Consider the following 25,410-nt stretch of genomic DNA (forward strand, 5'->3'; position numbering starts at 1 on the left):
AACAAGAAATGGGAACCTTTTGCATTAAATCAATTGGAGAATGAAGATGGAATGGAGCACATTTGGAAGAAACCAGACAATATTTCAAGGGAACCTTCCAGGGTGCCTCAAGAGGAAAGTTTTCCACCATTGTATTCTGCCCGTGCTCCCGTATAGATGCGAAAATTCAGACTGCAAAGAAGTACGGAGCTGGGTATTACCTGTAGAGATAGGAAAACAATTGAATGGGTTTGAAGCCAAACAAAAGTCTGTGATCTAATCCCAAGGGTGAAGATATTAAAATGGCGCTAGACCAGACATATCACAAGAAGAAATGACCATCGTTGGATAAAGATGATACTCTACTGCAGTGGTTCCCAACCCAAGTCCTCAAGGACCAGCAATAGTGCAGATTTTAAGGATACCCCGGCTTGAGCACAGGTGGTTCAGTCACAATGATTGGGCCACCTGTGCTAATGAGAGGATTGCCTTAAAACCTGCACTGTTAGTGCAGGACTTGAGGACTGGAGTTGGGAACCACTGCTCTGCTGGATTCCAAGAGGGATTACAAGACCAAGACAATGACCAAAAGCAAGATGAAATCAGAAAACTTGTTGAAGCAACACAATAGAGAGGCTTGCAACCGCAGTAGGATCCTTGAGGAGACCTTCATCCAGCAGTGGCTCGACAAGGGACGATTATAGATATACACACACAGCACTATAAGTGTGCATGTGTATAGATATATATCTATATATATATATATTCCCCACCTAGCTTTTCTTTGAAAACAACATTCTAAAATGTATTATTGGACTCAAGGGTTCCGTTCATTCCCCTCTCTGCCTTAATGCGCTCCTGTTGAAAGCCTTATTGTGGGGAAGAACTCTTATGTTGGTTATTAAATGCCCACAGATGGCTGCTTTGCTATACTTTTCAATTTTAAAACATTACTTATTGTCAAAGTGCAACATATTCATTGTCAATAAGTTCAATGAGGGGTAGGCTCATTTCACCCACCTATACATAAAGAACGTATGCTCTTGGTTTTAACCAAGACATTTCTAAATGCCTCAGTGTCTGTGTTTTGCCATTTTAAAGGATTTAAAACAGTTGCAAATGCAATTATGGAATTTCTTTAGACAAGGTAATCAGCTAGGATTGATGGCATGTTGATAGAAAGGAGGCATCTTTAACTAATAATTTCAGTGGAATCAGTCACGCACTCTGGTTACCTTTAGCTACTTAGCACTAAGGACAGGCAGCAACATGACCTGCAGATGGCACATTATCATAACCCTTGGGCAACGCTTCAGAAATACTCTTTATTAAACTCCTGGAATGTCTTCATCATACTTTCCCTGGTTTGTTGCATCTTCTTGGTGTTTCAGATTATAATACAGGCTTCACTTAATTGCTCGTATTACCAGTAACTTAACCTTCAGCTCAAAGACACATTTTCTAATTGTCCATATCTAGCCTTTGGCTTTTTTTTTTGTTTTTTTCACGGGCAGTGTAGTGTGCCAGCTTTTTTTTAGTAAAATTGAGAGATCTTTCAGCACAGAGTACATTAAAGGTGCTTTGAGAACAAACGTTTTAAGAGCCCATGAGCAAGGTTCAAAATGACTGAGTGTTTTGTTTTTACACCTATTTTCAAAAGGGAAAAAAATAACTAAATTGCATTGGGCGAAATGGCATTTTAAGAATGTCGAAGCAATTCACAAATGTGATAAGCCATCTTAATTCTGTGTTCTTTCAGCATATTTTAATTATCTTCTCAGACATTTGATCAAATGGATACTAACAATGTATTTTGTAAAGTGACATTTTGTGTAAAGAAAGTGCAACTTTAACATACTTTCCTTACTTGCCAGCAGGACGTGTTCAGACCACTTTAGCAGTGATACTGTTTGTTTACTTCATCTTCCAAAAAAATATGATGCCAAAGTTTGCAATTTCACAGTTATGTTGCCATTTATTAACTTTTGTATCCCTTTCAACATCTGCACTGTCCCATGTTGTAAGTGCAGTCCTATCACTGTCCTGTTAAATGATATATTGTAACAATTACCTTGCTGCCGGCAAACAGAATAGCTCTTTAGAATGTTTCTTTGTTTATAAATGTATAAAGGAGTTAAATGCATTTATACACACAACACCTAAACAAAGCGTCGCAAACCACTTTTTGTGGCACCAAATTGGTGCATGTCAAACGCTATTTCAATTTCGCTTGTGTGCGCCTATGTACGAAGCTCAAATGATCTGCGCCCTCTGCGGCAAAATCGTTTATCATTGTGTTCTGGAGGACCTAAATGGACTGTGCTACGTGTAGATGTTAAGTGTGTGTACTCAAAAAGAATATATACAACTAAAGGTTAGACAGCTCATCTAAAAGGAGGAGAGTTTGTCAAATTAATTTAGTCATGTTGCGCAGGGCCAAGCACCCCCCAATGTCCAAAAAATTAACAGAAGAGGTGTGTGGGGTACATAGCGATGATCAATTGATGCAACATGAGTTTGATCACAGAAGTTGAAAGATGTCACTATAACAATAGTATAAGGACACGTTTAGCAATCTAACTAGATTGATTTAGTAGAGTAGCCACAATCAAAGTAGGTCTAAATGAGATATCAAGAGCGCCCGCATCCACCCGCGGGAACAGCATTGGACCTAAGGCCTTCCCAACCCCCCCCCCCTCCCTCCCCAAAGATAAAGTGTGTATGTGGGTGTACACGCGCACCTCCGATTAGCGAAGATTAGCACCTATGAAAATAGCAAAGATCAATTAGTTCAGGAGTGGCCAACTCCAGTCCTCAAGGGCCATCAACAGGTCAGCTTTTCAGGCTATCCCTGCTTCAGCACATGTGGCTCAATCCGTGACTCAGTCATTGCATGAGCCATCTGTGCTGAAACAGGGATATCCTTCAGACCTGGCCTACTGGTGGCCCTTGAGGGCTGGAGTTGGCCACTCCTGCACTAGTAGAGACTGTAGCTGTCATGATGCTGGGCATGACAATTCTAAAAGAATGGTACTGTATGTACCACTTTAAATGTGGCCATTGTTATATGTGCAACTTTACAGATACATCAGCACGGCAAAGTATTGCTAAAGAATACACTCTTAGACATTTTATTAACTGTCAAAGTAATTCTATTGTGTACTTGTTATGGTGCCCATGTGGCTTACATAGGTCGGGCTAACGTTGAGAACTACACGTGGGAATCTCTGCGCAAAAATAGGAATCTGGATTTTGCGATGGACAATAATTACCTGGAATTGCGTCATTCTAATTTTGCGGTTTATGGCAATAGATAAAGTTTCCTCTTTAAAGCGAGGAGGGGATAGATTAAAGATACTTTTACAAAAATAATCAAGATAGATGTCAAAATTAGATTGTGTTGTTTGTTTCTATAATTACAGGATGGTTAATTCAGCAGAACGGGCTGCATTGTTTTTTTTATTTTTTTATTTACAGTATTACAGGTTTGAAACAGGAGATCCCCGGAGCTGAACTGTGTTAATTTCAGCTGAGGGGGCCCTGCTTCCAGAGATCCTTACCTTCGTAGCGGGTGCCTGGGTGCAGTGATACTGGCACCGCTATGGAGGTACGTATCTCTGGTGCAGGGTGTCCCCGAAGCTGAAATGAATGGGGTTCAGTGGAGACCACCTCCTTCAATCCTATAAGCATTTTTTTTCCTATAAAACACAATTCAGCATGTAGTGCAGCTTTAATGAAGCTGTGCCTGTCTGTTTGGGTTACCGTGATGTTTAGTGGATGGATGTTCTTCACTAATTAATGATGCCCACAGTCTTTAAACGTCCTGTTGTAACATCCTCACTTGACATAGCTATTGTGAAACGTACGTCAGGAGCTATGCAAGTCTTGTCTGCAGCTCCTGTGATTTATTGCCTTTTCTTTTTTTACTTATTGTGATCATTCCAAGTCAATGGATTTAGACATTTGTGGAACATAAAAAATTGATGCTTTTACTACAGCAACTCATGTGACGTTCGTGTACATGGTGTAGACTATGTATGCAACAAATTATAATGTTGTGTATCTTTTCACTCTGCTTCCTCGTTATACAAAGAATAGATCTGGGTCTGTAGAGCATTGTCATACCTGAAAGGTTTTCTGTTTTACTATTACGGTTTGGTAGGGGTTCGAGTGTATTAGAAGTTGGCATTGGAGGTCAGCGGTGATAATAATTTATAATTATTTATGGCACTTTTATCTGAACAAGTTTAGATTGGTGGTGCAGATGCATACAAATTCACAGTATAGCACTCTAATGGAGCATGTTCATTTTCAGGTGGGAAACCAAAAAGCTCACAGACTATAACTTCCCCTTTTTTGCATTTAAGTGACCCCCTCGTTTGGCAAATACCAAGACATGTTTGGGGGTAGCATATTCATTGTGGGATATGACATATATATTTTACTGATAACATTACTAGAAGCTGTACTTACTGTAATCTGACAAATGCTGGAATTAAATATGTTAAATAATATTAAATGTCCTTCGAACAGGCGGTCTCCAGAAGGTTACCACCAGGACTATTGGGCTCTGTAGACCAGCAATGTAGATTGCTTCTTTATCTTCACAAATATCAGAATGCAGGTCCCTTGATGATGTATGGAGAAACCCTTGTGGTTGCACAAAGGAAAGGGTAATAAAAATAAGTAATTGGCTAAGTTGCCGATCCGTTCTCCTGTGATCGATCGGCCAAGATTCGGCTCGAGGGTTCACTAAATGGCCGTCAGTGCAGCAGAAGAGGACTAAAGATGCAAAATTCTGTGGGGGAGATCATGTGACCAGACTGTCACTAGATACAACTGGTGCGCTGCTAGAGAGAGGGCAGGGCTCAAAAAGGGGTGTGCCAGAGTTTGTTTCAGAAGAGGAAGGGGATGTGACTTTGTAAATGGTTGCTATAGAATGGGGGCGGGGAGGGGTTTGCGACTCTTGTCTGATGTCCGTGTGCAGCAAGTGCTTATACAGATTGCAAATAGGAAAAAGCAGGCACCAAATACACAGGATCAAAAAATAAAGGAAATCCAAAAGGAGCGTGTGCCCATTAAAAAACATATTTAATGGATTCTTACAAAAATAATAACAGCAGCATTACGGGGTACAAAGCCCCCCACCAACGCGTTTCGAGCGCAAGCTCTTTTTCAAGGTGACTAAAGGTACTCACCTAGCCGTTTTTGTAGTCCCCAGAAGCGTGCCAAAATTCATCAGCCATTCACTTCCTGAAACTCTCAGGAGCGACGTCGGCGTGATGACGTCAGCGCGCGACAAGGGGAATGCAAAAAAAATATACAAACTTTATTGACAATATGAACAATAGACATTCATAATGTAAAAAATACCAATAGGAGTACCTGGTATGCCTACCTATATAGGGGGCGGGGAGGGGTTTGCGACTCTTGTCTGATGTCCGTGTGCAGCAAGTGCTTATACAGTCAAAGTCTAACTTTAAAAAATAAATTTAAATACTTATACAGTAGGTGTAAAATTTGGGTAAAAAGAAGGTATTACCCAGATGAGATCCCTTAAACAGGTCACTGGAATTGGTCCAGTTTGGTCCTAGGAGCGATTTGCCCCTTGAAATAGTGCAACAATATCACATGACAATCAAAAGAATAGAGGGCTGGTACTAAATAGCAGAGACCAAGGAAAACATACAGAGGAGATGGGAAGGTGTTAATAAGTGCAATGTGGACAGGAGGGGCAGATTGAAGTGGAGCTTTTAGTAAAGCCAGAAGAAAACATGCAATGTGGCACTTGAGAATGGGGAACAGTCGTGTACAGTGACGTAAATGAACATATGCCAAGCAGACCATCTTCCCTTGAAATGTAATTCTGTAAATGTAATGCAGAAGTAACATGAAAGCGGAACACATAGCAAAAGCATATGAACAATTTTAGAAGGGTCTGCATCACATTGGAAATCAGGGTTGTGCCAAAATAATTTGGCCTAAAATAAGTCAATTTTAATTTGCATATTATTTCTCTAAGTGTACAAAGGACTACATGTTTCCAGCACAATTTTTAAGATGATGTCAACTTCTCTCTGCCGTAGCCTAGTGGTAATTAAGATGTGGTTTGCATCGCACAGGAACTTGGCCATTCACATTGTGTGGCTTTGCATTAGGTCACATTAAATTAGCTGTCATATTTACAGGACAGAAACAGAACGTGTTATGAAATTCTCCATTATTATTGAATAATTTTCACAACATTGCGGTTTGGAGTTTCCATATGGTTTGAACTCCCAAGTTCTGCACACCAACTGTGTAAAGCTGTAACAGGTTTGCTAAATTAGGATAGTTACCTACAGGTGCAGTAACACTTACTGTCTTCAGTGCCACTGTCACCAGAGGATTTAAAGCTGTAGGGGGGGAAGAGGGGGAATGGGACGTCTCGGTGCACCGATCAGCCGTCGGTATTTAGCCGCCGCCAATCAACCGCAGGAGACGGCTTGCTGCCGTCTGTTTCACCGCAAAGGTAAGCAAGTGGTTAAAAGGATTAGTGTTAGTATTTGGGGTTAACTTTTGGGGATTTGGGGTAAGGTGTCCGATTAGGGGTTTTAGGGTAAGGGGTTTTAATGTAAAGGATTGAAGGCTTGGGTTAAGGGCTTTTAGGGTAAGGAGTCCTATTGGCGATAAAGGGTTATGGTTAGGGACTTACCTTCGTGGTGAAACTGACAGCGGCTAGCTTTCCCCTGTGGTTGCTTGGCTGCGGCCCGATGACCACGCCGAAATATCCTAGACCGCCATTCAGAAGCATGGACAGGCCGCAGAGCGATCGAAGCAGACACTGTCCCGTCGCCGCAGACTTTTACTTTCTTGTCCTCGGCGCCGCAGGCAGTAAGTTACTACATCTGTATGTACCTGAGCAACTTTCTCCTTCCCACACAAGTACTCAACTCCTAAAATCATCCACCAGCCATTTCCTTACTAAGCACAAGTGCAACAAGGAACCTGGTGCTCCCCACACCTGTCCCATTGGAATGGTTTACCTGCCTCTCTATCCATGCACATTTAGGCCACAGAACATACATTGCTGCTGCTGTACCATACTTTAACCAAGTCTGTAACAAAATCACAAGATATACTTGAAAACGAGAAATGTAACTGTTTCTCCTGGTCTAGTAATTTGAAATAAACAATATGTATCTCAACAAGGGTTCTAACTGTTTGTGTTTTTCTGTATTGCAGGCTTGGCACCTGAGGTTTAGTCATCTTGCGGGATATGGGGCCAAATACTACTCCTATCTGATGTCCCGTGCTGTGGCCTCTATGGTGTGGAAACAGTGCTTCATGAAGAACCCATTTGATAGGTAAATAGTATGTGCCGCAGGGCACAGCAGATTTGTTTCCCTTAAAACAGATGTGTTCTGCGGAAAGATATTGCATGAATACACTTTGATTGGAAAGAGAAGCAATTGATTATTTTGTAAGAAGTTGTAAGTAAAGACCATCACTGATTAGCAAGTAGTGAATACTGTATACCTAGTTAAATATGGGCAGTGTGTGTGTTAACAATAATTGCAAAAGACCACTTAAAATTGTAATGAACAACTGTTGCTTGTTGTTTATTTAATTGTCCCTAACCAGAGCACAGACATTTATTTTCAATATGTTTAACGCTGTCTTTTTATAGGAGCTTTTTTGTTTTGTTTTTTTTTACTCTGTTTGCATCGGACTCTGATCCAAGGATATTTTTGTGCTGGTTCATTGCTCTGAAAACCCTCACACGTATTTGTATCTGTGTGCTGGACGTGAAGAGTACCATTTTTAGGCTTGTGATTTTTGTGGTGGCTGTAAATGCAGCACGAGGGAGGGTTGTGTTTCTGTAGTGAGGGAGTTATGTTTTTGTGTTTTTGTTTGACTAGGGGCAAAATATGTCTGATGTGATGTATGTTTTGTGTGTGAGAGAAATGACTAAGGAAAAAGAAACAGACCCTAGAGGTGTGCGTGTGTGTGTACTGAATACTTGAGATGTCCCTTTAAAGAAAAAATAAAGGTAAGAAAAACACAGAAAGGTACAACTTTTACAGATACACAACAGTCTGCTATTTTTGGCTTGAAAACGTGTGTGTGTGTGTGTGTGGCATCTTAAGCACTTATTAAAGAGCTGCGTTAACTAAATGTGTTTTAAGACGGCGTAGAGCTGGAGTTTACCTGTATATTCACCATCTGCCACTCGCTCTCTAAATCGACCTACATGTGAGTCTAAATTTCCGCCTTAGCACTGACATGCTTGCAATGGGGCAAATGCTCCAACCTGCATGAGAGAAATGCCCTGAAGCACATTTCTGAAGGATTTTCAAGGAACACCTCTCCTGTCTTCGGGACGGGAACCCCTGCAGTAGACGTTTCTGCACATTTCAATTTTTTATGTTACCAGCTTAACTAGGTGAGCATAGCGAGCCACTAGGGGAACATACCACACATACAGAAAACACTTACCCTAGTTTGATCTGTCACTGGTTTCAGTCCTTTATAGAGCAGAATAGGTGCACTCACAAGAACCGGATGAACGGCCACGGGGGCGCAGGGCACCTCATGTGCGTGAGGATTCGGCTGAAGCCCAGAAGATCAGAACCGGCACTCGCCTGTGAATTTGTTGAATACATTTGAGGAGTTTATTTCAAGAGGATCGACGTGTCGGTCTGCGCGTAGACCTTTGTCTTGACCATATATCGTCATGACACGAAGGCCTACGCTGAGACCGACTCGTCGATCGTCTTGAAATAAACTCCTCAAATGTATTCAACAAATCCACTGGCGAGTGCCGGTTCTGATCTTTGTCTCCAGCTGTTTGAGTCCTGACGCCTCTGCTCAGATATTGTAACTGAAATAGAAAAGTTGAAGAGAATTTAACTTTTTTTCTTTGACACTTTGGGACCAAGATCTCTTATTTATTTATTTGCCCTGGTAAATAATAGACAAACCACATTCTCAGAGCAAGATGAAGGCTTATTTGGTAATCACCGGACACGACTTGCATAGCACACAGCCGTTTGCATTCTTATATAATTGGTGTCTTGGTATGGCTATGTTTCTTTCAACTCATGTCGGGTTTTTCTTTGGTGCGCAGCATGTTAACGAGGGTATGACTGGATAGGGAAAGCTGTCAAAATAATGTATTACTTTCAGCTTCAGAAAGTAATGTTGTCTGTGACATTACAAGACTAATTGACTCTTGTGCTGAAAGGTATGAGTGTAACTCCAACTTTAATATGGTTGTAGACGGCAGTAATTGAAATCGGACTACTTGTACTTATACAAGTGTGTTGTCTAGAAAAAAACTATTATAAAGTGTCGTCTTTACTTTCCTGTGAGAGACAGTCTTTATTGGGTGTTATCTTTAAAGAGAAGTGCAGCTCCCTTTTCAAAAGGCAGGCTGACATAACTTAACTTATCTGGCCTCCTTTAAAAGAACCTTTTACCCTTAAAGTGCATCTTTTATTTTTGAATGCACGATTTCATATTTTTCTTAGGACCTGATACTTTTGATCAGTTTGCCTATTAATGGCATCAGAATGACTTTATAAGAATTAACAAAGACTAAAAGAGCAATCATCATTTTGCTACTAGACCCAAATAGTCTCCTCTAAGAGAAAAACATTGGGTAAAGATCGTAAGAAGTATTTGTTTTTGTATTTGTGAAAAACTTTTAAAATCGTACAGTTTCCTCGCTACAGTACTTTATTTTTTAAGGTGCCCATCCCCTACCTTTTTTAACATTTCCACTACTAATAATTGACTTTGGTTTTGGAGGCCTGTGCCTCTAATTCAAATGGTCTTGATTTTCTCTCTTTCACCCTGATTAGAAATCTGATTATGTTTTGTATTTTGGAGGAATGTTGATTTACAGGGGTGGGTCATTTACAGGGGAAGGGGGGCTTAATATCGCTGTCACGGCGCGCTTGATTGACGGTCTTATATTTCATATCCTCATCACTGCAGCTCTGGAAAAACAGTTTCTTTCTCTCCTTACATATGAGTTCTTTCCAAGCCCCTAATGCAAGCTGTATCTCTGCCTGGTGTTTCATGCTGTGCTCGAGGAATTCAGCTTTTCCGTATCACTTGCAGAGCTATTAAATGTATCTTAATCCGTGATTAAATAACATTAATTGTACACGTAAATGGACCCAGTGACCAAAGTAAAGTTACACCTGAGCTACTCCTTGTTGTTTAAGGAAACGTATACAAGTGACATATATCTGTAAGCTTAAACTGTATTAAATGTATTAAGCTGCACTGACCAGAGGGGGAAATGTTAGCTACTCCTTTGTCAAATAAAATGTAGATGAAACAATCGTGAGCATTTTGATATCAAATGCATCGAACGTCATTCAGCATTGTGCAATTTGAAATGTAGGGTTCATTTCTGGAGCCTCTTTGTAATGAAGGCCATCATTGTGTTCATGGTGGCTGGCTTCATTAAGTCTGTATCGGTGTCAGTACTAAAAAGAAACACGAGAGCATCCCAGCAGCTGCGACTGAAAGCTGAGCATGCAGGTGGCAGTAACCGTATCCATCTTTTCCTCAGGGTGATGGGAGAGCGCTATCGCAGGGAGATGCTGGCCTATGGTGGCGGAAAAGAACCCATGCTCATGGTTCAAGGTAAAGTAAAAACACGCGCTGTTTGATCGTCTGATGTTCTTGTCTGTTCAGTCAAGCAAGGGACATATGTTTGGGAAACACCAGCTGTTGTGATTAGATGGTTATCAATACTTTCAGCCTATCCCCAGCTCTGGCCTTTATCATCAGAAGAACACCTTCCCAGCAGATTTCCATCTTCGGAATGCACAAGCATTTACAGTAGGTGTCCCTGATTCAGTGTAGGCGCTTGGCCGTTCCTGGATCTGAATACAGCTTTTTTTTTTTTACAATGCTGCTTAAGATATAATCTAGAAGTGAAGCAAACGTTGTTATTTTTCACTAAGCACTGCTGATTTCATTTAGATCAGGGCTGTCAAACATGCGGCCGGCCCAAGCAACCATTCAATGCGAGCCAGAGGGGGAGGCAGCTTGTTTGGACGGGAGGGAGGCTGTTTAGCTAGGAGGACAGTGGGAGGGAGCTTATTGGGCTATTCTTTTGGGACAGGGTATGTTTTTTGGGGCAGAGAGAGAGAGACCGAGGGCATGTGGAGAGAGGGGGAAATAGGGGATGGGGGAGATGGAGACTGGGGAAGGGGGAGAGAGTGAGCCAGTGATTGAGCCACCTGTGCTGAAGCAGAGATCCTAAAACCGGACTTGCTGGGGGGTCTTGAGGACTGGAGTTGAGCACCACTGCCTTATAGGAAGAACAAAGGAACAAATTGGGAGGCAGAGACTTAAAAGCTAACATGTCTGTTGGATATTGAGGGAAAGTAATTGTATATATCGAGTGTGAGAAAGGGTACACGTACTGCTGGGAAGACCATAGGAGGGATCATATAAATTCGGTTTGTGTGATCTATATAATATTGGCGATGATCACCGTAACAAGCTTTCTCCCCTTTACAATAAGGTGCAATGGGATCTGCAACGTTCATTGCGTTCCCACATAGCAATCAAATAAAAACACACATTGTTTCATGTCTTTTGACCTTACTGCCCAACACAACACAACACAAAGTACCACTGCTACCAGTTTTAAGAGCTCAAATACATTTAAAAAATGTTAATGATTTCATTTAACTCTATTGCCATTTTATTGCAAATTCTCTGTATTTAGTTAGATGTGAGATCTATAATAAGAATGTGCAGTGTATACTGTGCGATGTTTGTTATTGTACAGTTTGCGGTTATAAACCTGCCAAACATCCTGATGTACCCAGGACATTCCTGGTTTGCAGAATACCAAATAATGAAGAATAATTTTAGACCAGTGGTTGCTATACTGCGGTCCCCAAAGTCTTTGGGAAATCCCTTCAGGCCGCTCTCTTGCAGTCTGTACATTTTCTACCACTACTGAAGATCTGATTTTTTGGCTACAGATCTAGTGATTTGAACTGTATATATGTTTTTTTTTTTATATATATAGTGCCACCAATGTGAGCAGTGCTTTACAAAATAGACAATACAATACAGGGAATTCCAATGCAATAAGTGCAACAAACAGCAAATCAGGAGGGGAAATCCCTGCCCCGGAGAGCTTGCAATCTCTAAGTAAATACAGATGTAGCCATACTTGCTGTCCTCAGCGTTGCGGACGAACAAGCAAACGTTTGCGGCGCCGGGGACAGTGTCTGCCACAATGCAGCTACGGGTCTGCCAGAGTGCAGTCCATAGTCCATACTTCTGAATGGGACCCCCGCAGCATTAAAACTTCCTGGCCACGGCCATGTGACCACGTCACCAATGACAGGAAGTCTTGCTACATCTGCATCAATCTAGTCCTGAACAAAGCTACATGTAGGTATGGTTGTCGTCCAAACAATTACTGTATTAACATTGAAGTAGTCCGTGGTGTGGACAGAACGTAGCAATCTCTGCGGTAGTACATATAAAACACTTCATAGACTCTCCAAACTGTGGTTACTTTTCAATAAGGTATAATTGATTAGCTTATTGGGCAGCGCCATGCCCGGTCACCAGTATACTGCTGGTTCGTGTCAACATATCCTAGCTGTGTGTCCAAAATGAAGTACAGTTAGGCTTTTTCTGCATACCTTTTTCAAAAACGAATATTTTAAACATAGCCCAAATCCTGAAGCAAGAGGCAAGAATAGCAGCGACGGCTGAGGGCCCTTAGATTGTTGCAACTTCAATATATGTCGCTGAGAAGAACTGTAGCTTTGCTCAGTTCACTCGCCAGTGCACTTACTGGCTGCTGTAGTCCCCTCTGTTTTCACAGACGCATTTTATACATTTCTGCCTGTTCCTATTTTTTCTTGTACGCGCTCTTTGGGGTTGGAGAATGGAGATCACTTCTCATTCTGTTTGTATTTGGTCAGAGCATATACTGTTTTTAGTATAATGTGCCTCTTTAACAGTACCGAAGAGTTCAGAGTATATGGTCTGCGAGCTATACTAGAGTATATAGATGTAGCCAACGTTATTATTGCACCCGTTCTCGTGCGTGCGTACGTTTTTCCATCTCAGGGGTCCATTGTATGGAATTGTAAATCGGGTGCAATGAAGTTGGCTACATCTGTATGTGGACATTTGTTCCTCTCTGCCTGTTATTAAATACCGTACTTTAGATACGTTATTACCTTTCAAAGGTATTGCACTTTCGGAATTTGAATAAGAGGAAACATTTAGAACATACTTTGTTTTGATTGGTGACACCATACCTAAGGAATGCATAACTGATGCATTGTCCCCACATACTTTCTGATACGCGTTTATAAGGGATGTTAACAAACTGACAGATAAACACATGGTCTATTGTTAACATTGTTCAATTTAAAAATATACCTTTAGCATACAATGTCTTCTCTGCATGGGGCATCCTTCCGAAGACCTATACATTGCACAAATATACAACTTCTCTTTTCCATTCTTTGTTCCAGGATGTTAAAGCAGCAATTTGTGCTACGGATCGCCACAAATATTTTTTAAAAAAATCCCCTGTTTTTTTTTTTTTTTTTTTTAAACTTCTCGTCCTTTGTTTCTCTTCTATTAAGAGAGAGGCCTCTGTCATACTTGTGTAACTTTTAATTTTTATTCCTTGATCTCTGGAGATAAAGCAGAAATTCATTGTGCTCATCGTAACACATAAAATGTTTCTTCTTCTTTTTTTTTTACCACTGTGAAAAGTGTGGTAATAAGCAAATGCATATGAAAGTAAGTAGCGGCGTTCTGGATTTTTCTTTGCTGTATATTTGCCTCTCGGGGGAAATTAGAATGGCTGCTGCCTGCCACGCACGTTAAAACAGAGGTTGTCGTGGTCCATACACTATTGAAATTAAAACCGGGTATGCTGAAATAAATAATACATTTAGCAGTTGATGACGCCATTTTTGTTTTGGGCGAAACTGCTGCTTGAGGCGGAAAAAATATATTTACAGTAGCTGCATTTTTATCTGAATCAATGTAATGCCAATAATTTGCATAAAAACCGAAGAATATAGCAGTGCTAATTTATTTAGCCTAGTTAATAAATGGAACCTTTAGAAGCTGTTCAAAATGTTAGTTGTGTGTGCTGCTTATGGATTTTAGTTCTGGATTGCATACATTCAGAGCTAAAGTATTAGGCTGTCCTAACATTATTCAATGCCGTGTAAGGTAGCTCAAACTTCAGAGCTCCCATGGTGTGTTCCGAAATACACATCCATCCGCTCCATGGCAACAATCTTTGATTACAATATACCTATCATTGTATCGAAGCGAGTAGCAAAGAAGCCAGGGTTTACTTATAAATACTTCATCGGATACATCCGATATAGTACACCGGAAAGCATTTCTGAGAATATTAGGGTGATGGAAGGTGGCTGTTGAATAAGACACAAGGCTGAAAACCACATTAAGGCATAAACATTAGCGCAGTGGTTCTTGTCTTCCCCGGGCATTCCTAAAGGGTTCCCTTATATTTTCAGGTAATTTGAAAAGTGTAAAAAATACAGAATAATTTACAATGCATCTGATCTCAGGCGCTCTATCGGAGAAGGTTGGGATTCCGTACAATGCATCTGATCTCAGACTCGCTATCGGAGAAGGTTGGGATTCCATACAATGCATCTGATCTCAGGCGTGCTATCAGAGAGGGTTGGGGTTCCGTATAATGCATCTGATCTTAGATGCGCTATTAGAGAGGGTTGTGTTCCACAGAATTTCACAATATAATTATAGGGTTCCTTGACAACAACAAAAAAGGTTGGGAACCACTGGACTAGGGTACTGTAGCTTTGATCAGTCACATTTTATCCCTTGCTCATTCGTACCTTTGCAAAACTCCTATATTAGCAAATGCTTTGTAGAAATGTTTTAACAATGCAGTTCCCCCTGTTAAATTCCCCCTCGTGCCTTTTTACATGGATGGGAAGTGCTTATTTCAGCTCCGGGGACCCCCTGCTCACTCGGATACTGACGGCTGAATGTAGCTCCAGTACCGTCTCCTCCAGAGGAGGAAACAAAATGGAGGTTTAAATCTCCCGCATATCGCCGGCCAATAGGAAGCCGCGATGTTGGTGGGGGGTGTAAATGAAAGAAGTACCAGCACTTCAGGATCCAATGGGATCTCTAGAGCGTAAAATTAACAAAGTTCATCTCCGGGTACCCTCTGCTTTCCATCCAGGTAAATAAAAAATAAAAAAGCTGGGGCAGCTCCGTTCAGGTTGCTACAAAGATATAGAGGTCATGTGTGAGAATCACAAATCTCTAGTGTGCATAACCTGTGCGATTTATATTGATCTCGCAGTATGCAAAACATTTGAGATAAGTGCCCTCATTTATTATGCTGTTAACATGCTTTCCCTGTGCTGGAGAAGATGTTGGTCGTTTGTATTTGAATGGAGTTAAACTCCTCAAACTGTAGCCGGCTGTTTCACAACATATTGCATAAGGTCCCTTAAGAGCTTCCATCATCTGTCTATGATTTTAGGTATATTTCCTGAGAGATGTTTCTTAATTATCCATTAGTTTTTACTGCAACGTAGAAAACGCTTTGATGGAAATTGTTCAAATAACATCAAACATCTGACGTATACTATGTGGGGGGAGCATTCTTATGTGTTTCGCAATAATAGAGCGACTTCCAACAGAGTCGCCATTAAAGCTTGAGAAAGGATCATGGCGATACAAAACTTTGCTCACTGTTTCAATGTCTCCTGATGTCTGAAAGAGATGTTTAATAAACTAAGTTTTTTCACAAGTCGCTACTTTGGAGGTGTGGACTATTTTTTATTTTAATTGTTCCCTTTTATTCTATTTCTTTTCTGGAAGATGAGCGCATGCTTCAGTAGGCAGGGCTGTAAGTTTTACTTTTCAAGCATATATCCCTCTAGATCAAGAAGGTGATTAAAATGTTGCTGTGATGGTGCGGGCAGTATTAATAATACTGTTACAGGCGGTCCTCGGTTATCCAACAGAATCCGTTCTGGAAGTAGCGTTGGATAGTGAAACCGTTGTAATGTGAGTCCCATGTTAATCAGTGGCGGTGAGCGTTGGATAACGCATTCCGGCGTCGAGAAACGGCCCGTAGGGTTGCATTGTAAAGCGTTGGATATGCCATTTGTGGTAAAGTGAAACGTTGGATAACAAGGACTACCTGTAGTCATAAATAATACATTGTCAAAAATAGAATAAATGTATTTATTACCAATGAAGCCATTTTAGAGGGCTTGGGCTTTTTGATAAGAAACATACCTTTTTTTATATCCTACAATATTTTTAGTTTCATTCTTTTTCATACAGTATGTCTTTACTGACAGTTCTTTCAAGTAGTATCCTCTCGGGACAGGGAAATTCATCATAGTACAGTAGGTCTGGGATCCTGGACTTAAAAATATCTCCAGTATTATGTGTTCTATTATAAAAGTTCATTTTATGTTTCTGTATCCTGCATGGTACTTTGACGAGAGAGTGTGTTCATAATAAGTAAAACTCCTGTGATCACATACTGTATCTGTTTTTGGAAATCTTGTATAACTTTAAGCTGAAGTGACAACTATGGTTCTGGTAGTTATTTATATTGGCGTAGCTGCAGACAGGTAGCAGCAATCCATTTTATGCATGTTAGCATAATCATAATTGTCGTTTGCCGTAAGGATATGTTTTCCAAACAAACCAGCCATGTTCGGAAGCCCGTTCTGAAGCTCAACCAGTAGATCATTACACTGCTGTCAAATCTTTCTGGAAGAAAGAGCTGTTATCATTGCTTGCCTAATTCATAAATCCCAAAAAATGGATTAAGAATTATGTTGAAGAACAAGCACAAAGGGTTAAACAACGCAAAGTGAGTTTAAATATTTTAAAATTAATATGTAAATGTGATGACATTGGAAGGCAGTAATTTCTATAGTAAGAGAGTAGCCAACTCCAGTTCTCAAGGGCCACCAACAGGCCATGTTTTAAGGATATCCCTGCTTCAGCACAGGTGGCTGTCTGAATGATCAAGCCACCTATGCTGAAACTGGGTTATCCCTAATACCAGGTCTGTTGGTGGCCTTTGAGGACTGGAGTTAGCCACCCCTGGAATAGGGGGTTTACATGTGATCTTCTGTTTTAATTGTAGATACATGTACACATTTGCAATGCTAGTTACTGTATATGGGGGAAGGCAATGATTGCCAACAATGTGGTATTTCTCTCCATTACCAATGTACTTGAAAAGTGTAATATTCACGAAGTGCCACACAGCTAAAACTGCATTCAAATAATTCTGATGTCTATATGACAGATGTAAGCAGGATATTTTGAGTAAATACAAGGCAAGAGGCTCAGAAAGCTCCCATAGGGTGAACTCGTTTCAATAGGTTAATAGGTGCACTCTCAAAAGCTTGCGTTACTGTATGGAGAACTGCACGGTGCAACTGTGTGGCTGGCTGGAGTCAGCCGGTGTCTCCACACGAGCAGAATCTCGCTCTACACGTCCTCACGCAGTCGCTGTCGCTTGTTCCTTTGTGTGTCTGCCAATCTCAACCAGTTTTTTGCCGTTCCGTGTCACTTCCCACCCCTCTCTAATCTTGCTTATGTCATGCAGTTACTACGGTAACCGCAAACTGCGTGGTATCCTTTTTCTGTGCACTCTCATAGTGCAATTGCCAATTCCAATCTGGCTTTCGCCCCAAACACTCTACCGTAACTACCCTGCTAAAAGTTTGCAATGAAATACAGTGTGGAATGGAACAGGGACAACTCACTGGTGCAATATTCCTAGATTTTGCAAAAGCTTTTGATACTGTTGATCATGGTATCCTGCTTAAACTCCAGAGCTCTAGAATAGGGCAGCATGCTTTAAACTGGGTTCAGTCCTACCTATCGGGTAGATCCCAACATGTGTCAATTTCAGGCTCTACTCCAACCCCTTGGATATCACCTGCGGGGTCCCACAAGGCTCTGTTCTGGGGCCCCTACTCTTCTCAGTGTTCATCAATGATCTTCCCATAGCTTGCAAGGAAGCTTCAATACACCTGTATGCAGATGACACAATCCTATATGCACACAGCCATAGCCTCTTCGACCTTCAACACATACTTCAGTCTGACTTTTTGAGACTTGAAAACTGGATTTTCCAAAACAAACTGTTTTTAAACACTGACAAGACTGTAACAATGGTATTTGGGACCAAGACTACATTTTTTAAGCTTCCAGTGACGGAGCTCCAGATCAGAACCAACACTAACACTACCCTAACTACTGTTACTAGTTTTCAATACCTGGGCATATGGCTTGACTCCAACTTAATATTCGGAATGCACATTGATACCCTGACATCCAAAACCTATGCCAAACTAGGTGTACTTTACACGAACAAATCCTCCCTAAGCCTGCTGGTCAGAAAGCGTATCGCACAGCAGATGCTAATGCCAATTATAGACTATGGAGACATAGTATATGGCTCGGCGCCCCAAACCCACCTTAGCAAATTTGACACCCTCTACAATTCAATTTGTCGTTTCGTTCTTCAATGCAACTACAACACACACCACTACGAAATGCTCAAAGAACTAGATTGGTCGTCACTCGAGTCTAGGCGCAAAGTTCATCTTTCCTGTCTTGCCTTCATATACTTTCTGGGCAAGCTACCCATCTATCTGAACAAGCTAGTCGCCCCTACCACATGCAGTACCTATCATCTGAGATCTGACTCCAAAAGACTGTTCATGGTCCCAAGGCTCAACAAAGTATCCGGCCGCTCCTCCTTCTCTTACCGTGCACCCCAAAACTGGAACAACCTACCGGAGACTCTCGCATCCACCACCAGTTTAAGTTCTTTCAAAACTAAGGCTGTCTCACATTTTAATCTGGTCTGTAACTGTTACATATGCCTATAATATACATCTTCTCGAACAGTGCATGCAATGTATTGTATATAATGTGTACCCTTTTCATTTATGTAACTGTATTTGTAACTATGTATTATTTGTCATCATAACTCTATGTCCAGGACAAACTTGAAAACGAGAGGTAACTCACTGTATTACTTCCTTGTAAAACATTTTATAAATAAATAATTGGTATTTATTATTTTACAAAACTTGCATATAGACCATAGCATTATAAAGGTGCACAATTTCTCAAAAAATAATGATTATAATTGGTGTAAAAAAAATAAAGAAAGAAACATGCAAGATTGAGTGCATGGTGGAAAGTTCTTTGTGAACCTATAAAATTGAATCCTATTAATAATCCCAAGAATAAAAGTTCAATACTGTAATGTTAAACGTGTTGGGATCCATGTTAAAATGGATATGGAGTAAAAAGTGACATGCTGCAAGTGCTGATTTGGGGAAGGAGTGGCTCAGTGAGTAAAGACACTGACTGGCACTGGTTCAATTCCCGGTGTTGGCTCCTTGTGACCTTGGGCAAGTCACTTTATCTCCCTGTGCCTCAGGCACCAAAAAATTGATTGTAAACTCCGCGGGGCAGGGACCTGTGCCTGCAAAATTTCTGTAAAGCGCTACGTAAAACTAGTAGCGCTATACACGAACATGCTATAAAAAAGGTAAAAAAATCTACATGTCATTACCCAGAATCCCTGGCTGCAGTGGAAGCATTGCTTGGTAAGATAATGGGGGGAAAACGGGGTTGTTTTAAAAATAAAAAACAGTGCAACTTTATTAAATGCAGTAATTGTATTGTAACCATGGTAACAGCGGGACAGAAAAGGATGCTTAGAGGGGGTTGGGAGGTAGCCCTTGATGAAGTGACACGAGATAAGTTGGGCTTGTTGGAGACGCACAGAGGATCTCGCGAGAGCGACTGCATGAGGATTATTATGTTTATGCATGTATATGTTACGGAGATTATTTTTTAATTGTGTATTTTGGTCTATCTAGGTTATCATGTTCTGCTTTGATCCCCTCTTCGGATTTAAAAAAAAAGCTTTTGAAATAAATGCCCCTCATGTCTGTAAGCTCTCTAGTGAATACAGATAAAATCACTGCATCCTGAGAAGGATGGTGCACTACAAAGAGAAGAGACACAGGACATGATTGATAGGACCAGTGTAAGACTGATTCTTGTAACTGATATGGCATCAGTGGGCCACATCACATGTTTTACAGCACAGGCTCCTGTTCTCACCAGCTGTTTGATTTCGATCACAGCCTGAAGAAGGCATCCCAGTTGTCCTGAAAGCTTGCATGTTTCCGGTGACATCAATTAGCGTTCTGCAACATTGCCTTTACAGGCTGAAATGGTCATATCCTCTGCTTTCATTGCTAGGTAAAAACCAAAGACTAGTGTTAGAAAAACACAATTAGCATTTTAACTAAATGTAGACACCGTGATATTGTTGAAGGGCGGTATGTGTAGTGCAAGCGTCTTAAAGCAGCAATCCCACCGAATAAACTTGTATTTATTTATTTTACCTGGAGCTGGAACTGCTTTATTTTTAGCTCCGGGACCTGCCTGTTCCTGAGATACTTCCTGGTGTTCTCTCCCTAGACATTTAAACGTCCGTCCAGGAAGCCACAGCATTGTGACATTGTGGCTTCCTATTGATCTGTGGTAATAGAGACTTGTAGGCCATATGATTTCCCTTCAGGGAGTTTTTATACTAGTAAGTATCTCTGCAACCTGGAAGGACCACAGAGCTAAACCGTAATGCGGCTCATCTTCGGCGGTTCCAGTGCTGTAAAAAAAAAACAGCTGGATTTGCTGCATTAAAATTCAACCGGTAAGTGTATAAACCCAGCGCCCATCACTAATATCCTCTAAACCAGGGGTAGCCGAATCCAGTCCTCGAGCTACCAATAGGTTTTCAGAATATCCCTGCTTCAGCACAGGTGGTAAGGTTTTGCCACTGATTGACTCACCTGTGCTGAAGCAGGGATATCCTGAAAACATGACCTGTTGATAGCTCTTGAGTACTGGATTTGGCTACCCCTGCTCTAAACACTACATATCATTTTCAAGTTTCTTTACCCTTTTGCTGCAATGCTTGGCATGGTACCCTGGCAGTAATATGGTTCAAGTAATATTTGTTTCTTAACAAAACACAAGAGGCTTGGATACTCCTTAGATTGTGCAGAATGTTACATTTCAGGGTGAGTCAGGTAGCACTCAAACGGCTGCTTGAAATGTAGCAGGGAAGTGATATTACCAAACGATTCCCAGTGTACCCGTTTAGTAGGAGAGAGCGCTATTTGGCCATTTTCCCTGTAGAGCACACTTGCCGCATTTAGTGATCTTCAGAACTTCTGATTGCTAACTTGTGTCATTGAATAAGCATGCACTGGTTTGTGGGAAATGTATGGCATCTTGTCAGAAATGTCCTGCAGCTTATCAGCTTAGCATATAGCGAGGAGCAGTACTTGACAAGTTGTTTTTCAGCATTTTGCCAATCGATCTCTAGCACGCATTGCTTTTAAACACATAAATCACCTCCTCTCTACTGCTGAAACTGGGGTAGGAACAGTTATTGTCAGTGACGTAATTAAATTAAATTGTTTCCTTTCACCAGGGCAAAAACATCAAAGCAGAGAAGGTGAGCCTTGCAATCGCCCTGGGGATGGGAGAGACTCATCTGTAATGACTCTTAGCTCATAATATATGCTTTAGAAACATGATCAAGTGCATCCCTTAATCTGAGCAGTCATTGGATAATTAGAAATAGTGTAGATTCAAGAGAATTGGGCATTTTGAAATTGTGATGAGGTTTTACGTGTGGGTTTATGTTACAATGTATTAATAGATATATACACACATGATTCTCCTCCTTGTTATAATTATGATGCCCTTTTAGCAGAATAGGCGTGTTAGCTATGTGCCCTTCTGCTACCATAGATTTGTTGTTACTCACTATAGGCATCAGATGGAAGAGTGCCCTGTACTCGTCCCCAAAATATATAGATTTTTGTTGAGATTTCCTATATTTTTTAATTTTTTTATGCTGATAATTTTTATTAGGACATTATCTGGGAGTTTTCTATTTTGGCAAAAAATGGCTTTGAAAATGTTTGTTGTGGGTGAACCCTAAAAATAAGTTATTAAAAAACATTGTAGGCCTTTTATATTAGAACAAAAAAAACCTCCTTTGTTTCTCAGCTTTATTAGTTCAATTTTGGAGTCACTTCAAATGAGCAAAAATGATAATCGAGAGTAGAATACAAGACTTTTAAATAGGTCCTAACACATTTATGATGTGTCTACACAATACACAAAAAGAAACAATGTAATTGCCTGTACATTTCACCAAACCGTGGCTGCTTCATTGAATTGCAATTATATTTGTGACCAGTCTGTACATTATGGGGAAAGGTATGCACAGTTAGAAAAACCTCCCTGGATCCTCCCCCCATTCGTTTTATCTGAGTACAATGACAAATAGACGGTCACACAGCAGGAGTCTCCAACTGTTTCTCCAAAGGGGCCAGATGAGACATGATTTAGGAGTACAAGGGCCATCAGTCTAATGTAATTTTAGATACATTTATCTAACATCAGAACTATATATAACATATGTATGGTACTATATATATATATATATATTTATATATTTCCATTACCTTTACTCAACAGAATAAGATAACTGTTTAGTCACCAAATCGGGTGTTCAGGCCCCTGCAAACGCTGAAAATGTAACATGTCTATATTGTACTGATATTCAACTTTTGGGTAATTGATTGCATTGTATTCATTAATTGCCGAGGTAAATCCCCATTTAATTTTGCATTAAATCTTAATGTTACATAGCCTTCATAATATATTTACATGATGTTTACAATGGCTGGTAAAGAGTACAGGGTGTATTCTTATGTGCCTATTCCTATGTGACAATTTGTTAAATATAGAGTTGGCACTAGTCTAGAGCAATAGGAATTGGTGAAAAAAGGAATAATTCCATTGATCCTTTTGGTTTCCTGAACTCGTGCCGTGCACTTGGGTTAAAGTGGAAGCTAACTTCGGTGATTACACATTTGAAGTGGGATACTGCGATAAAGTTGGGGTACCACTACTTTGTATTAGTTCATCCTAAACTTGTATTTTCTTTCAATTCTTCCATGCTTGATAGTGCCAGTTCCCGGGAAGCAGATGATTTTAATGTTAGTGTCTCGCAGATGGGTTTTTTTTTTGCATATGTAATTCACATGGCACCCCCAGGCAATAATAATGTATGAAAATACATTATTTCTAAACTAAGTGACTAAAGGACTTTTACGAGTATCAAAACGATGTAAAAACATGCACGTTTGCAATAAATTGTAACAAAAGGGATTGAATAGTGCTTTCAGTGCAGAATGCAGGGTTTTTGTACTGTAGGAATTATAAAATAGTTATAACACCAGAAATCAGTCTTGTATTAAGTATTTGCTTAAAACATAAATTCTCCGTTGACATCTTAGGCTGCGTCCATAGTCCGCGCGACACGAACAAAAGGCCATACCTCAGTGAGGAAGGCCATAGAGCTCGCTGATGCGCGACAACGCTCGCGATTTTAGAGGAGACAAATCATTTCAATTTGATTGCGCAACGGCCGGGTCACGTGTGGGGTTCAGCCAATGAGGGCACGCCTCCCCATTGCGTGTCCCCATCCCAAAGGCCACGGATCGTCCTCTGTGGCATGCGCGTGATGCCACTCGCTCCGTCGCGTGCGCTCCTACTATATCCGCGGCCTTAGGAGGAAAAAAATAGAGTCTATATCTATTTTCCATTACATCATACAGTATAAAACTTTTGCCCTCTTGTTCATAAAAGTTGGACATTGTATGCATGTATCAATATTTTTGTGACCCTGTCACAAACGTTTTTGGAATAACTAATGCATACGTATTTGATTCCCAATTCTAGTTATTTATTCCAAAAACCTTTTCTGAGCAGGTTTGTAAGAACCATGATACAGTAAAGATCTATTGCATCTGTACCAGTATACTCTGAGATTTGTGCTTTCAGGCGAACGCCTGCTTGAATTATCTTTGTGTTGAGTTTTTGTGTTTGGAAGTAAGCCCCTGAATATTCAAGTTAATGTTTTGTGAAAATCCACTCCATTATTTCCTGCTGACAAATTTTGTGATACCCACATTAATTGTCACCTTGATTATTTATTTTAATCAAGCAACTCTAGGTTTTTTGTTTTTTATAGAAATGTGTATGCTGTATGGAGCAGGGGAGGGTGGGTTTGATCTAAACAGTTGATTTAAAGGGTATGCACCATTAACACCAAAGGGATTCTGCTACTTTGGTCTCGCATTGCTGTGGAATGTGACCAAAGGTAATTTCACCTACAGTATGTTCTTAAGTCAACAATCAATCATAACAGACAAATCCAAGGATCCCAGACTTAATTAACTCTTCTCAGAAATATTTGCGTAGTTAGATTTGTCTGTGTAGGAGAGGGAGATTTTTTTTTTTTTATGCTGATTTTAACAATGTATTGTTTTTTCATGCTGACACTTGCATAGAGCATTTACTGTACATACGTGTAATTAAATGCGCAGAGCAAGAAACCATCTCCCGAGCTGCTCATTATCGCCCGGGGTCCTTTTTATTCTCAGTCGCTGCTGATTCAACTGTCGAATGCCACAGGCACATACGAAAAAGTACTTGCGAAAGCCAAATGGCTCCGACTGTGTTTGTTCAAGGATATAGGGGAAGTTTTGTATTTTTAATAAATGCTGCCTATAATTATTCAGTAAGAAACTGAAATGTTGAAGGCATTTTATTTTGCAAGATGTACACAAGGTGTGTCGGTAAAAAAAAAGTCCACAACAAGGTCATATTTACTTTGGCAAGTGTGCACATTTTTAAAAGAACCACTTCAAAGCAGCTCCAGAGTTTGTACTGTGCAGTGAGTGCTGGCTCCACATACAGTGCTGTGCTTGGTAATACCATCTCCAGGGTAGTAGGTCATTTTAATGTGATTGTCTCACAGATGTTTTTTGCATATGTAATTCACATCGCATCCCCAGGCAGTAACTACATTGTGTATGAACAATAAATTATTTCTAACCTACATGACTAAGGGACTTTTGCACATATCAAAATGGCGTAAAAACATGCACGTTTGCAATAAATTGTAACAAAGGGGATTAAATAAGTGCTTTCGGTGCATAAAGAGACCTGAAGCGCAATCCATTATAGGGCCCTTGTACTGAAAGAATTCTAAAATAATGATACCCCCAGAGATTGCAGTCTTCTATTAAGTGTTTTCTTTGCACATAACTTCTAAATCCTTTGACATCTAAGGAGGAAAAAACACATTTTCGAACATCATGTAACACAGCCGAAAACATTCATCACTACATGCTTAAGTTACGTGGCACAGATTAGATATACATACTAGTAACGTTCCAAGACATTTCAGTTGTATGTTTGTTT

At 40.4% G+C, this 25,410-nt stretch overlaps 1 protein-coding gene across 1 annotated transcript in view; it reads left to right on the forward strand.

Annotated features, from left to right (window-relative positions):
- MIPEP (mitochondrial intermediate peptidase) overlaps nt 1-25,410 on the forward strand; it is a 117,568-nt gene that overhangs the window by 89,283 nt on the left and 2,875 nt on the right. The window contains exons 17-18 of the mRNA XM_075592239.1: nt 7,204-7,325; nt 10,547-10,620. Coding sequence (XP_075448354.1) covers nt 7,204-7,325; nt 10,547-10,620 — 196 coding nt within the window. The remainder of the gene's footprint in view (nt 1-7,203; nt 7,326-10,546; nt 10,621-25,410) is intronic.

The sequence above is a fragment of the Ascaphus truei genome, chromosome 3 (genome assembly GCF_040206685.1).
Source record: "Ascaphus truei isolate aAscTru1 chromosome 3, aAscTru1.hap1, whole genome shotgun sequence".
Lineage (NCBI taxonomy): Eukaryota > Metazoa > Chordata > Amphibia > Anura > Ascaphidae > Ascaphus > Ascaphus truei.